This window comes from Trichomycterus rosablanca, chromosome 19 (genome assembly GCF_030014385.1).
Source record: "Trichomycterus rosablanca isolate fTriRos1 chromosome 19, fTriRos1.hap1, whole genome shotgun sequence".
NCBI lineage: Eukaryota > Metazoa > Chordata > Actinopteri > Siluriformes > Trichomycteridae > Trichomycterus > Trichomycterus rosablanca.
The window spans coordinates 10,477,503-10,490,076 of NC_086006.1; the positions used below are offsets into that span (position 1 = coordinate 10,477,503).

General features: G+C 40.4%; 1 protein-coding gene across 1 annotated transcript; it reads left to right on the plus strand.

Annotated features, from left to right (window-relative positions):
- The first annotated feature begins 10,632 nt into the window (after positions 1 to 10,632).
- On the plus strand, positions 10,633 to 11,565 carry g0s2 (G0/G1 switch 2). The gene is made up of 2 exons (XM_063015733.1): positions 10,633 to 10,713; positions 10,876 to 11,565. The coding sequence occupies exon 2, from the start codon at positions 10,892 to 10,894 to the stop codon at positions 11,225 to 11,227; it is 336 nt and encodes a 111-aa protein (XP_062871803.1). The 5' UTR covers positions 10,633 to 10,713; positions 10,876 to 10,891; the 3' UTR covers positions 11,228 to 11,565.
- Positions 11,566 to 12,574: the final 1,009 nt, after the last annotated feature.

Genomic DNA, 12,574 nt, shown 5'->3' on the forward strand with positions numbered 1-12,574 from the left:
ATATTTATGTTCTGTTTGTGTTAATTACTTCTATAATTGTGAGATGTACTATATCTTTACAAATATATGTTATATATTTTTAAGTTGTTCTTTCCATACCATTTAGAAGAATAAAATAATACAAAACATAAAGCCTCATTTTTATTTTTATATTATATTAATGAGAAAACCTCATGCAAATTGTACCCGGTGTTAATAGAATGGATGCTGCCTGGTTGGGAAGACTTTTGCAACTATACTGTAATTAAAGTACAACCCCAAATCAGAAAAAGCTGGGACAGTATGGAAAATGCAAACAAAATAAAAATGCAGAGTTCCTTACATTTACTTTGACTTTTATTTGATTGCAGACAGTTTGAACCCAAGATATTTCATGTTTTATCTGCTCAACTTCATTTCATTTGTTAATATTGTTTGTTTGTTTATCAGGATTTTAACGTCATGTTTTACACTTTGGTTACATTCATGACAGGAATGGTAGTTACTCATTACACAAGGTTATATCGAACACAGTCATGGACAATTTTGTATCTCCAATTCACCTCACTTGCATGTCTTTGGACTGTGAGAGGAAACCCATGCGGACACGGGGAGAGCATGCAAACTCTACACAAAAAGGACCCGGACCGCCCCACCTGGGGATCGAACTCAGGACCTTCTTGCTGTGAGGCCACAGTGCTAACTAATTAGCCACCGTGCCACCCTTCATTTGTTAATATACCTCCAAAAGTTGGGACAGGGACAATTTATGGCTAGTAATGAGGTGAAAAATCTAAATAATGATGTGATTCCAAACAGGTGAAATCAACAGGTGATTGTAATCATGGTTTGGTACAAAAGCAGCATTCAGGAAAGTCTGAGTCTTTGATGAGCAAAGATGAACAGAGGATCTCCAGTTTGTCAACAAATGTGTGAGAAAATGATAAGACGTGTTTGCAGGAAGAATGAGACAAAATAAAAGCTGAAACACTAAATCACTTGGTCTCCTCGGTGCCAAAACGTCTTTTAAAGTGTGGTGAAAAGGGATGGCAACATTACAAAGTGGTAAATGCTTTACTGTCCCAACTTTTTTTGGAATGTGTGTGCAGTGAATTAAAAAATGTCCTGTCTGTCCTTGGTTGCAACACTGCCCCCTCCCCCGAGTTCCAGACTGCCCTTGGAAGCTACAGTATGTCAGCATAAGGTCTATTTACTGGATCAGACACAGCTATGATGCTGGAGTTTTTAAACACCTCACTGTCCCTGCTGGACTAAGAATAGTCCACCAACCAAAAACATCCAACCAACAGCACCCCGTGGGCAGCATCCTGTGACCACTGATGAAGGTCTAGAAGATGACCAACTCAAACAGCAGCAATAGATGAGCGATGTCTCTGACTTTACATCTACAAGGTGGACCAACTAGGTAGGAGTGTCTAATAGAGTGGACAGTGAGTGGACACGGTATTTATAAACTCCAGCAGCACGGCTGTGTCTGATCCACTCATACCAGCACAACACACACTAACACACCACCACCATGTCAGTGTCACTGCAGTGCTGAGAATGATCCACCACCTAAATAATACCTGATGTGTGGTGGTCCTGTGGGGGTCCTGACTACTGAAGAACAGGGTGAAAGCAGGCTAAAACAGTATGTAGAGAAATAGATGGACTACAGTCAGTAATTGTAGAACTGACTGAAAGTGGAGCTGATAAAATGGACAGTGAGTGTAGAAACAAGGAGGTGGTTTTAATGTTATAGCTGATCAGTGTGTATATATTACAATACAATTTGCAATGTAAGATTAATTATTCCATAATAATTAAAGAATAATTTAATACCTTAATAATTAATTAATTAAGATTTTAAGACATACAGTACTCAGTGGGTGAAACTGTTGCCTCACAGCAAGAAGGTCCTGGGTTCGATCCCCAGGTGGGACGGTCCGGGTCCTTTCTGTGTGGAGTTCATGTTCTCCCCGTGTCTTTGTGGGTTTCCTCCGGGTGCTCAGGTTTCCTCCCACAGTCCGAAGACGTGCAAGTGAGGTGAATTGGAGACACAAAATTGTCCACGACTGTTTGGTGTTAAAACTTGTGAACTGATGAATATTGTGTACTACCATTTACATTTACATTTACAGCATTTAGCAGACGCTTTTATCCAAAGCGACTTACACAATGAGCAGAACACAATGAGCAATTGAGGGTTAAGGGCCTTGCTCAGGGACCCAACAGTGGCAACTTGGTGGTGGTGGGGCTTGAACCGGCAACCTTCTGTTTACTAGTCCAGTACCTTAACCACTGAGCTATCACTGGCCCGTTTCTGTCATGAATGTAACCAAAGTGTAAAACGTGACATTAAAATCCTAATAAACAATAAACAACAAACTCATTTATTGTCCATTTTATCACGCCTATTTTCTTGGTCAGGGTCGTGGTGAGTCTGACTCAATGGACAAAAGGTAAAAATAGTGACACATAGCAACAAGTGCTACTAAATACATGATACTTTTCAAAATGAATTATGTCAGCATAACAACATTGGCACACAAACATTTCACCTCGATATCCCTTCCACAGTGCCACATGCACTAAGACCAGTCTGTGGCTGATAAGCTCATGTCAGGGCATGAGTTCAGTGACCAGACTAAAGAAGAGAGTGTATAATAGTCATATACCGACCACACATAACATTATGACCACTGACAGGTGAAGTGAATACCATTGATTATCTCTTCATCACGGCACCTTAGTGGGTTAGTGGGTGGGATATATTAGGCAGCAAGTGAACATTTTATCCTCAAAGTAGAAGCAGGAAAAATTTGACAAGGGCCAAATTGTGATGGCTAGACGATAGAGCCTCTCCAAAACTGCAGCTCTTGTGGGGTGTTCCCAGTCTGCAGTGGTCAGTGTCTATCAAAAGTGGTGACGACAGGGTCATGGGTGGCCAAGGCTCATTGATGCACGTGGGGAGTGAAGGCTGGCCCGTGTGGTCCGATCCAACAGACGAGCTACTGTAGCTCAAACTGCTGAAGAAGTTAATGCTGGTTCTGACAGAAAGGTGCGTAGCCGCAGCCCCTGTCCACCGCCAACAGAGCACCAAATAATGCACGCATGAAGTTTGAGGTTTTGACTTTGCCTCCGAATTCCCCAGATCTCAATCCAATCGAGCATCTGTGGGATGTGCTGGACAAACAAGTCCGATCCATGGAGGCCTCACAAAGGATCTGTTGCTAACATTTTGGTGTCAGATACCACAGCAGACCTTTAGGGGTCTAGTGGAGTCCATGCCTCGATGGGTCAGGGCTGTTTTGACAGCAAAAGGGGGACCAACACAATATTAGGAAGGTGGTCATAATGTTATGTCTGATTGGTGTATGACTATTATACACTCTCTTCTTTAGTCTGGTCACTGAACTCGTGCCCTGACATGAGCTTATCAGCCACAGACTGGTCTTAGTGCATGTGGCACTGTGGACGGGCGTACACAATCCTAGCACACCTTGTCTAGTACTATAATGTACGTGAACTTGGTACAAATGTAGAGTTCAGTTTAAAGGCGAATGCAATATAAACCAATCACTGATATACTGTATATTACAAATACTGTATTACACTGAAATCCTATTAACAAGGGAAAAGAATAATAGCACAAGAACCTTAATGAATGGCTATTTGAATGTTTTCTTGAAAATAAATAAATCATATCATTCTCTGAATAAAAGCTGACTGAAGAGCTGCTCTTTAGTGTTTTGATACACAAAGCCTCAACTGCTCTTGCCCTCTTGTGCCACTGGTTGTGCTCAGCGTGTTTCTCAACGCTGTCTGTGCATCTAGGGGACAGGACATGACACTGTGGGTCAGAAGTCTCTGATTTGCTTGTGCTCACGTAGCAGAGGCAGTGTTTTGGGTGAATAAAACAAGGATTGCTTAATATCCCAATTCTCTTTCACCTCAAACGCAAGCACTGCACCCAGAGGACACGTAATTTTCTTTTTGAAAACCTGATTTTTCCAAACTGTTGTAAAAGGTCAGCAAACTGTTACACAGCAGCTGGACATTGCATCTATTATTTGTGTGTATAAATATACAGGTCCTTCTCAAAAAATTAGCATATTGTGATAAAGTTCATTATTTTCCATAATGTAATGATAAAAATTAAACTTTCATATATTTTAGATTCATTGCACACCAACTGAAATATTTCAGGTCTTTTATTGTTTTAATACTGATGATTTTGGCATACAGCTCATGAAAACCCAAAATCTCAAAAAATTAGCATATCATGAAAAGGTTCTCTAAACGAGCTATTAACCTAATCATCTGAATCAACGAATTAACTCTAAACACCTGCAAAAGATTCCTGAGGCTTTTAAAAACTCCCAGCCTGGTTCATTACTCAAAACTGCAATCATGGGTAAGACTGCCGACCTGACTGCTGTCCAGAAGGCCATCATTGACACCCTCAAGCAAGAGGGTAAGACACAGAAAGAAATTTCTGAACGAATAGGCTGTTCCCAGAGTGCTGTATCAAGGCACCTCAGTGGGAAGTCTGTGGGAAGGAAAAAGTGAGGCAGAAAACGCTGCACAACGAGAAGAGGTGACCGGACCCTGAGGAGGATTGTGGAGAAGGGCCGATTCCAGACCTTGGGGGACCTGCGGAAGCAGTGGACTGAGTCTGGAGTAGAAACATCCAGAGCCACCGTGCACAGGCGTGTGCAGGAAATGGGCTACAGGTGCCGCATTCCCCAGGTCAAGCCACTTTTGAACCAGAAACAGCGGCAGAAGCGCCTGACCTGGGCTACAGAGAAGCAGCACTGGACTGTTGCTCAGTGGTCCAAAGTACTGTTTTCGGAAATCAAGGTGCCAGAGTCTGGAGGAAGACTGGGGAGAAGGAAATGCCAAAATGCCTGAAGTCCAGTGTCAAGTACCCACAGTCAGTGATGGTCTGGGGTGCCATGTCAGCTGCTGGTGTTGGTCCACTGTGTTTTATCAAGGGCAGGGTCAATGCAGCTAGCTATCAGGAGATTTTGGAGCACTTCATGCTTCCATCTGCTGAAAAGCTTTATGGAGATGAAGATTTCATTTTTCAGCATGACCTGGCACCTGCTCACAGTGCCAAAACCACTGGTGAATGGTTTACTGACCATGGTATTACTGTGCTCAATTGGCCTGCCAACTCTCCTGACCTGAACCCCATAGAGAATCTGTGGGATATTGTGAAGAGAAAGTTGAGAGACACAAGACCCAACACTCTGGATGAGCTTAAGGCCGCTATCGAAGCATCCTGGGCCTCCATAACACCTCAGCAGTGCCACAGGCTGATTGCCTCCATGCCACGCCGCATTGAAGCAGTCATTTCTGCAAAAGGATTCCCGACCAAGTATTGAGTGCATAACTGAACATAATTATTTGAAGGTTGACTTTTTTTGTATTAAAAACACTTTTCTTTTATTGGTCGGATGAAATATGCTAATTTTTTGAGATAGGAATTTTGGGTTTTCATGAGCTGTATGCCAAAAGCATCAGTATTAAAACAATAAAAGACCTGAAATATTTCAGTTGGTGTGCAATGAATCTAAAATATATGAAAGTTTAATTTTTATCATTACATTATGGAAAATAATGAACTTTATCACAATATGCTAATTTTTTGAGAAGGACCTGTATATTATTTGTGTGTTTTCTGTTAGCTGCATATGAGGTAAGTGTGCCAAGAAAAAGTTACAACCCCAAATCAGCAAAAGTTGGGACAGTATGCAAAAACTAAATAATGTGATTACAAACAGGTGATTGTAATCATGGTTTGGTACAAAAGCAGCATCCAGGAAAGGCTGAGTCTTTGATGAGCAAAGATGATCAGAGGATCCAGTTTGTCAACAAATGTGTGAGAAAATGATTGAAATGTTTAAAAACAATGTACCTCAAAGAATATTGGAAGGGATTTGCATATTTCTCCCTCTACAGTGCATAATATCATTTAATGATTCAAGGAATCAGGAGGAATTTCAGTGTGTAAAGGACAAGGGATCAAGCTTAAGCTGAACGCCCATGATCTTCGATCCCTCAGACGGCACTGCATCAAGAACCGCCACTCAACAATAGCTGATATAACCACATGGGTGAGGGATTACTTTGGAAAACCTTTGTTAAGCACTACAATACAGAGTTACATGCACAAATGCCACTTAAAACTCTACTGTGCAAAAAAGAAGCCTTATGTTAACCATGTCCAGAAGCGCTGTCGACTTCACTGGGCTCTGAGGCGTCTAGGATGGACCATCACACAGTGGAAATATGTATTGTGGTCAGATGAATCAGCATCAGCAGTCGTGTGCTCCGGACCAAAGATGAAAAGGACCATCCAGACTGTTATCAGCAACAAGTCCAAAAGCCAGGGTGTGTCATGGTATGGGGCTGTGTCAGTGCCCTTGGTAAAGGTAATTTACACTTCTGTGATGGCAGCATTAATGCAGAAAAGTACATTGAGATCTTAGAGCAACATATGCTGCCTTCAAGACGTCATCTTTTCCAGGGACATCCATGCATTTTTCAACAAGACAATGCAAAACCACATGCTGCGCACATTACAAAGGAATGGCTGCGGAAGAAGAGGGTACGGGTACTGGACTGGCCTGCCTACAGTCCTGACCTGTCCCCAATAGAGAATATGTGGAGAATTTTGAAATGACGACCCCGTACTGTTGCACATCTTAAGACGTGTTTGCAGGAAGAATGAGACAAAATAAAAGCTGAAACACTAAATCACTTGGTATCCTCGGTGCCAAAACATCTTTCAAGTGTGGTGAAAAGGAATAGCAACATTACGAAGTGGTAAATGCTTTACTGTCACAACTTTTTTTGGAATGTGTTGCAGGCCTGAAATGCAGGAATGGATGTTTATTAATAAATCAAATAAAGTTGAGCAGATAAAACATGAAATATCTCAGGTTCATCCTGTCTGCAATCAAATAAAAGTCAAAGTAAATGTAAGAAACTCTGTGTTTTAGAAGTGATTAGGCTATGTGCTGTACTCTGTATAGATAAACTGTCTGTAAAGTTATCACAGCAAAACAAATGTAATGTAATTATTAACTCAACGATGAGGCAATGTTATGGATCAACTGTATTAGTATGCTCTTATTTCAACAGCTTTGACACTGCTGATTCTGGCAGGTGACCCAGTGGTGCAAGGTTCACTGAATGATGAGTAACCCCATCATGCTAAACATTTGGCATGAATAATACATCAGCATTGAAGACTTTATGCAGTTATCAACAGCAAGTAATTTGCAACCTGTTACTATCCTTTAAATTAGTTTATTAGTGTTCTAATAAACACTACATGGTCAAAAGTATGTGGACACACATACTATGTGGTTTGTCTATTTTATCCACTAACATTTCTTAAAGGTGCATATACTTATTTATTAGGATTTTAACGAGGGCGGCACGGTGGCTCAGTGGGTAGCACTGTCGCCTCACAGCAAGAAGGTCCTGGGTTCGATCCCTAGGTGGGGCGGTCCGGGTCCTTTATGTGTGGAGTTTGCATGTTCTCCCCGTGTCTACGTGGGTTTCCTCCGGGAACTCCAGTTTCCTCCCATAGTCCAAAAACATGCATTCAGGTTAATTGGAGACACTTAATTGTCCTATAGGTGAATGGGTGTGTGTGACTGCCCTGCGGACTGGCGCCCCTTCCAGGGTGTTACTGTGTGCCTTGCGCCCATTGAAAACCTGGGATAGGCTCCAGCACCCCAGCGACCCTAATTGCATAAGCGGTTAAGAAAGTGAGTGAGTGAGGATTTTAACATCATGTTTTACACCCTTTGATTACAAGACAGAACAGGTTACTGGTTCCACAAAATTCATCACTATGATGTCAAACACAGTCATGGACAATTTTGTATCTTCAATTTATCTCACCTGCATGTCTGTGGGAGGAAACTGGAGCTCCTGGAGGAAACCCACACAGACAAGATGAGAACATGCAAACTCCACACAGAAAGGACCCAGACTGCTTCACCTGGGAATTACACCCAGAACCTTCTTTCTGTGGGGTGACAGTGCTACTCATCGAGCCACTGGGCCGCCCTAAAGGTGCATATAATCTATCACACTGAGCAATGTCTATAAACAAACATTGGCAATACAATCAGCTGGGTTGACCTAACTTGTCAAAATGTCACCTTTCCAACATGTCAGTTTAGGAACACGCCCTCAGCTGTGTGGTCAGGGCTTTATTGTGAGAGCTTTTATTGTCTAGGAGCAACAACATCTAATAAAAATGTGACAGTACACACGAGCCTACTGCTGATTTGTAAAGCACATGGTAATTAAACCTTTGGTTGCAGCACAAGTTTTAAAAAGCCACAAAAGATACATCTGCTCAAGACTGGTTCACCAGCAACTTGGATTGGATGGTGTGGCAGAAACAATGTTAATTTACACTGGAAGTATTATTGATACTTAGAACGTGTAGATATATTCAGGGCATGAGTACCAGTAGTCATATTCCAGTATTCCAAGAATACTGCTACAATGGAATGTTACTGGAAAGTGGCATAATAATAATAATAATAATCCATTTTATTTATGGCGCCTTTCAAAACACTCAAGGACACCTTACAAAAGCAAGAAAGTAACAGACATCAATAAACCATTAAAATCTAATAGAAAAATCAATAAAGATAAATACAATAAAATCAATACAATCTCTAAACAGTCAAATGTAATCACTATTAAACAAATATTGGGGTAGTAGTACCAATCAAGTTTGAAAGATTAGTAGTAGGCTAGCTTGAAGAGGTGAGTTTTAAGTTGGGATTTAAAAGCAGAGAAACAATCGATAGTACGGATATGGATTGGGAGGGTGTTCCAGAGAGAAGGGGCAGAGTGGCTAAAAGCCCTCGCACCCATAGTCGACAGGCGGACAGAAGGAATAGAAAGCTGGAAGGCTGAGGAAGACCTAAGAGTGCGGGTGGGATTGTAGAATTGGAGTAAATCGGAGATGTAAGAGGGTGCTAGACCATGTAGAGCTTTGAATGTGAATAACAAGATCTTAAAGTGTATGCGATAATTTACGGGGAGCCAGTGAAGAGTGAAGCTGTCTGAGAACTGGAGTGATGTGATTAGTTGAGGGTGAGCTAAAGATAATCCGTGCAGCGGAGTTTTGGACTAGTTGGAGTTTTTGTAATGATTTATGAGGTAAGCCGAATAGGATTGAATTACAGTAGTCAATTCGGGATGTTACCAGCGCATGGACGAGAATGGCAGTACTTGCATTCTATGACCTCCAAAATCAGTTCCTATGTTCTAGCTAAAGAAAATCTCTGTTAACAGTGGAATCTTCCACTAACTTACAAGGTTACTGATAGGAGTATAAAGGGTGATTATTTTCTTTCCATCTTATTGCATTCACAGAGTGTCTATGTGAGACTTGTCAGTGCGGTGCTTATCTGCAGACAAGAATAAAACTATTTTCCCTGAATTCAATTCAAGCAATTGAGGGTTAATAAAATACCTCAGAGACTGGATTATGAGTAGAAGGACCGCACTAACAAAGAGACTTGCTGAATGTGATAAGAAGGAAAGAAAAAAAAATCACCATTTATACTCACATCAGTGACCATGTAGGACCTTGTTTAGGGACCCAACAGTGGCACTACAATACAGAGTTACATGAACAAATGCCACTTAAAACTTTACTGTGCAAAAAAGAAGCCCTATGTAAACCATGTTCAGAAGCTGCATCGACTTCTCTGGGCTCTCAGGCACCTAGGATGGACCATCACACAGTGGAAACGTGTACTGTGGTCAGATGAATTAGCATTCCAGAAAAAAATGGATGTCGTGTGCTCCAGACCAAAGACGAAAAGGGCCATTCAGACTGTTATCAGCAATAAGTCCAAAAGCCAGGGTCTGTCATGGTATGGGGCTGTATCAGTGCCCTTGGTAAAGGTCATTTACACTTCTGTGATGCAGCATTAATGCAAAAAAGTACATTGAGATCTTAGAGCAACATGTGCTGCCTTCAGGATGTCATCTTTTCCAGGGATGTCCATGCATTTTTCAACAAGACATACAAAAGCATGGCTGCGAAAGAAGAGGGTACGGGTACTGGACTGGCCTGCCTGCAGTCCTGACCTGTCCCCAATAGAGAACGTGTGGAGAATTTTGAAACGAAAAATGTGACGACGACGACCCCGTACTGTTGCACATCTTAAGACGAAAGAATGGGCAGGAAGAATGGGACAAAATAAAAGCTGAAACACTAAATCACTTGGTATCCTTGGTGCCAGAATGCTTTAATGTCCCAACTTTTTTTGGAATGTGTTGCAGGCCTAAAATGCAGGAATGGATGTTTATTAATAAATGAAATGAAATATCTCAGATTCATCTTGTCTGCAATTAAATATAAATCAAAGTAAATGTAAGAAACTCTGTGTTTTTTTCTGATTTGCATTTTCCGTGCTGTCCCAGCAGATGAGATTTTCTGTACAGAGGTCTTTCTAATAACTTGGCACAGACTATCCAACCACAACTAAAGCACACAAAAAATTGCTCAAGAACATTGGCAGCACTTCTCTCCAATGAAAAGTCATGCTGCATGTGTATGACCACAGATCGCACTGCCCTTTAAATAGAGGATGAGTCTGCAGCAGTTTGCCCATTGATACTTGGACTTAACCAAACCAGAAGTTATCAACTGAAGGGTCTGCTTATTTCACACAAGTAAGTACTGATTTTATGTTTTCTATTTTTAATACATCTTCAATCTGTGTGATTTTGGTTAGCCAATTCTATAACTTGATGCAATGTTATAAAATATATTAAAACCATAGATTGGATTATGATCTGGTACTATATATAATTATTCCTTAATGTTCCACACAGACACAACTTGAAGAAAATGGAGACAATGCAGGAGACCATTCTATTCGCTAAGGAGTTGCTGAATGCAAAACCCTCAAAGGGCTCCATGAAAGTCTACCTAGTGGGTGGCACCTTCGCAGTCCTGGGCATAGCGAGTGGTGTGGTTGAGGCCGTCTGTTCACTCTTCCCGGAGGATGAAACGAGCGCCCTTCAGATACTGATGGAGGAGACTGTGAAAGTGCCGGCCCAGACACAAGAGCCACAGACGATCCTCCCTGAAGACGACGAAATGGATGCTGAGATGGAGGCCAAGGCCAAAGAAATGCCTATGCTCAGGCAGCGGCGCATGAGTTTCAGAACCCATGCTTCCTAAATACACGCACATACAAACACACATACACACACAGATTATACAGCATTTGCACTGAAGCCTATGTATGCTGGGAAGAAACGAAGAAACGAAATGGAAAGTGTGTATGGGGATAAAAGGCTGTTGAGCAGCTGATGTTGGAAATATCTGAGCGCCCTGTGTTATCAAGTGTTACATGTAAGTTTGTTAAGAAGATGTAATGATTTTATACTGGCTGAATGTTATTTATAAAGGTTGTATTAAGTCTTTATGGAGTTTGCTTTCTCTGATCGCATCTAAATGAATTGCAGATTGTAGACAACTGTGTATGTTATAGGAACAAATAAATATATTTTCTTCCATTTTGTAGTGTTATTACATGTCGCCTAATTTTATTTTATAATACTGATGAAGGTCTAGAAGAACTCAAACCCCAGCAATAGATGAGCGATTGTCTCTGACTTTACATCTACAAGGTGGACCAACTAGATAGGAGTGTCTAATAGAGTGGACAGTGAGTGGACACGGTATTTAAAAACTCCATTAGCATTGCTCTGTCTGATCCACTCATACCAGCACAACACACACTAACACACCATCACCATGACATTGTCACTGCAGTAAATAATACCTGCTCTGTGGTGGTCCTGACCATTGAAGAACAGGGTGAAAGCAGGCTAAAAAAGTATGCAGAGAAACAGATGGACTACAGTCAGTAATTGTAAAACAAAGTGCTCCTATATGGTAAATGGAGCTGATAAAATGGACAGTGAGTGTGGTTTTAATGTTATGGCTGATTAGTGTATAGTTAGTGCATAGTTAGTACAGACCTAATATTTGACAGTGATACATTTCAGCTATGTATCCCACCACAATGGATATCAAACAAACAATAATTTTAGGTGTCTATTGTCTATATTGCATAAACAAAATAGGAATCTCTCCAATTAATGGGGCAAATGGATAATTGGTTGTCTAGTAGAGGACCATCAATGTTTTACTGCTTTAAATATACCAACACTTACATGATAAACGTGAGCATAGACTTGTATGAATGTCAGTGGAACATTTATACAGGTCTTTAATAATAATAATAATAATAATAGTAATAATAATAATAATAATAATAATATTAATAATAATAAAATAATAATAATAATAATAATAATAGTGATAATAATAATAATAATATTGATGATGATAATAATATAATAATAATGATAATAATGATAATAATAATGATACTAATACTAAAAATAATAATAATAATAATGATTGATGATGATGATGATGATGATATAATAATAATGATAATAATAATAATAATGATGATTGATAATAATAATAATAATAATGATAATAATAATGATA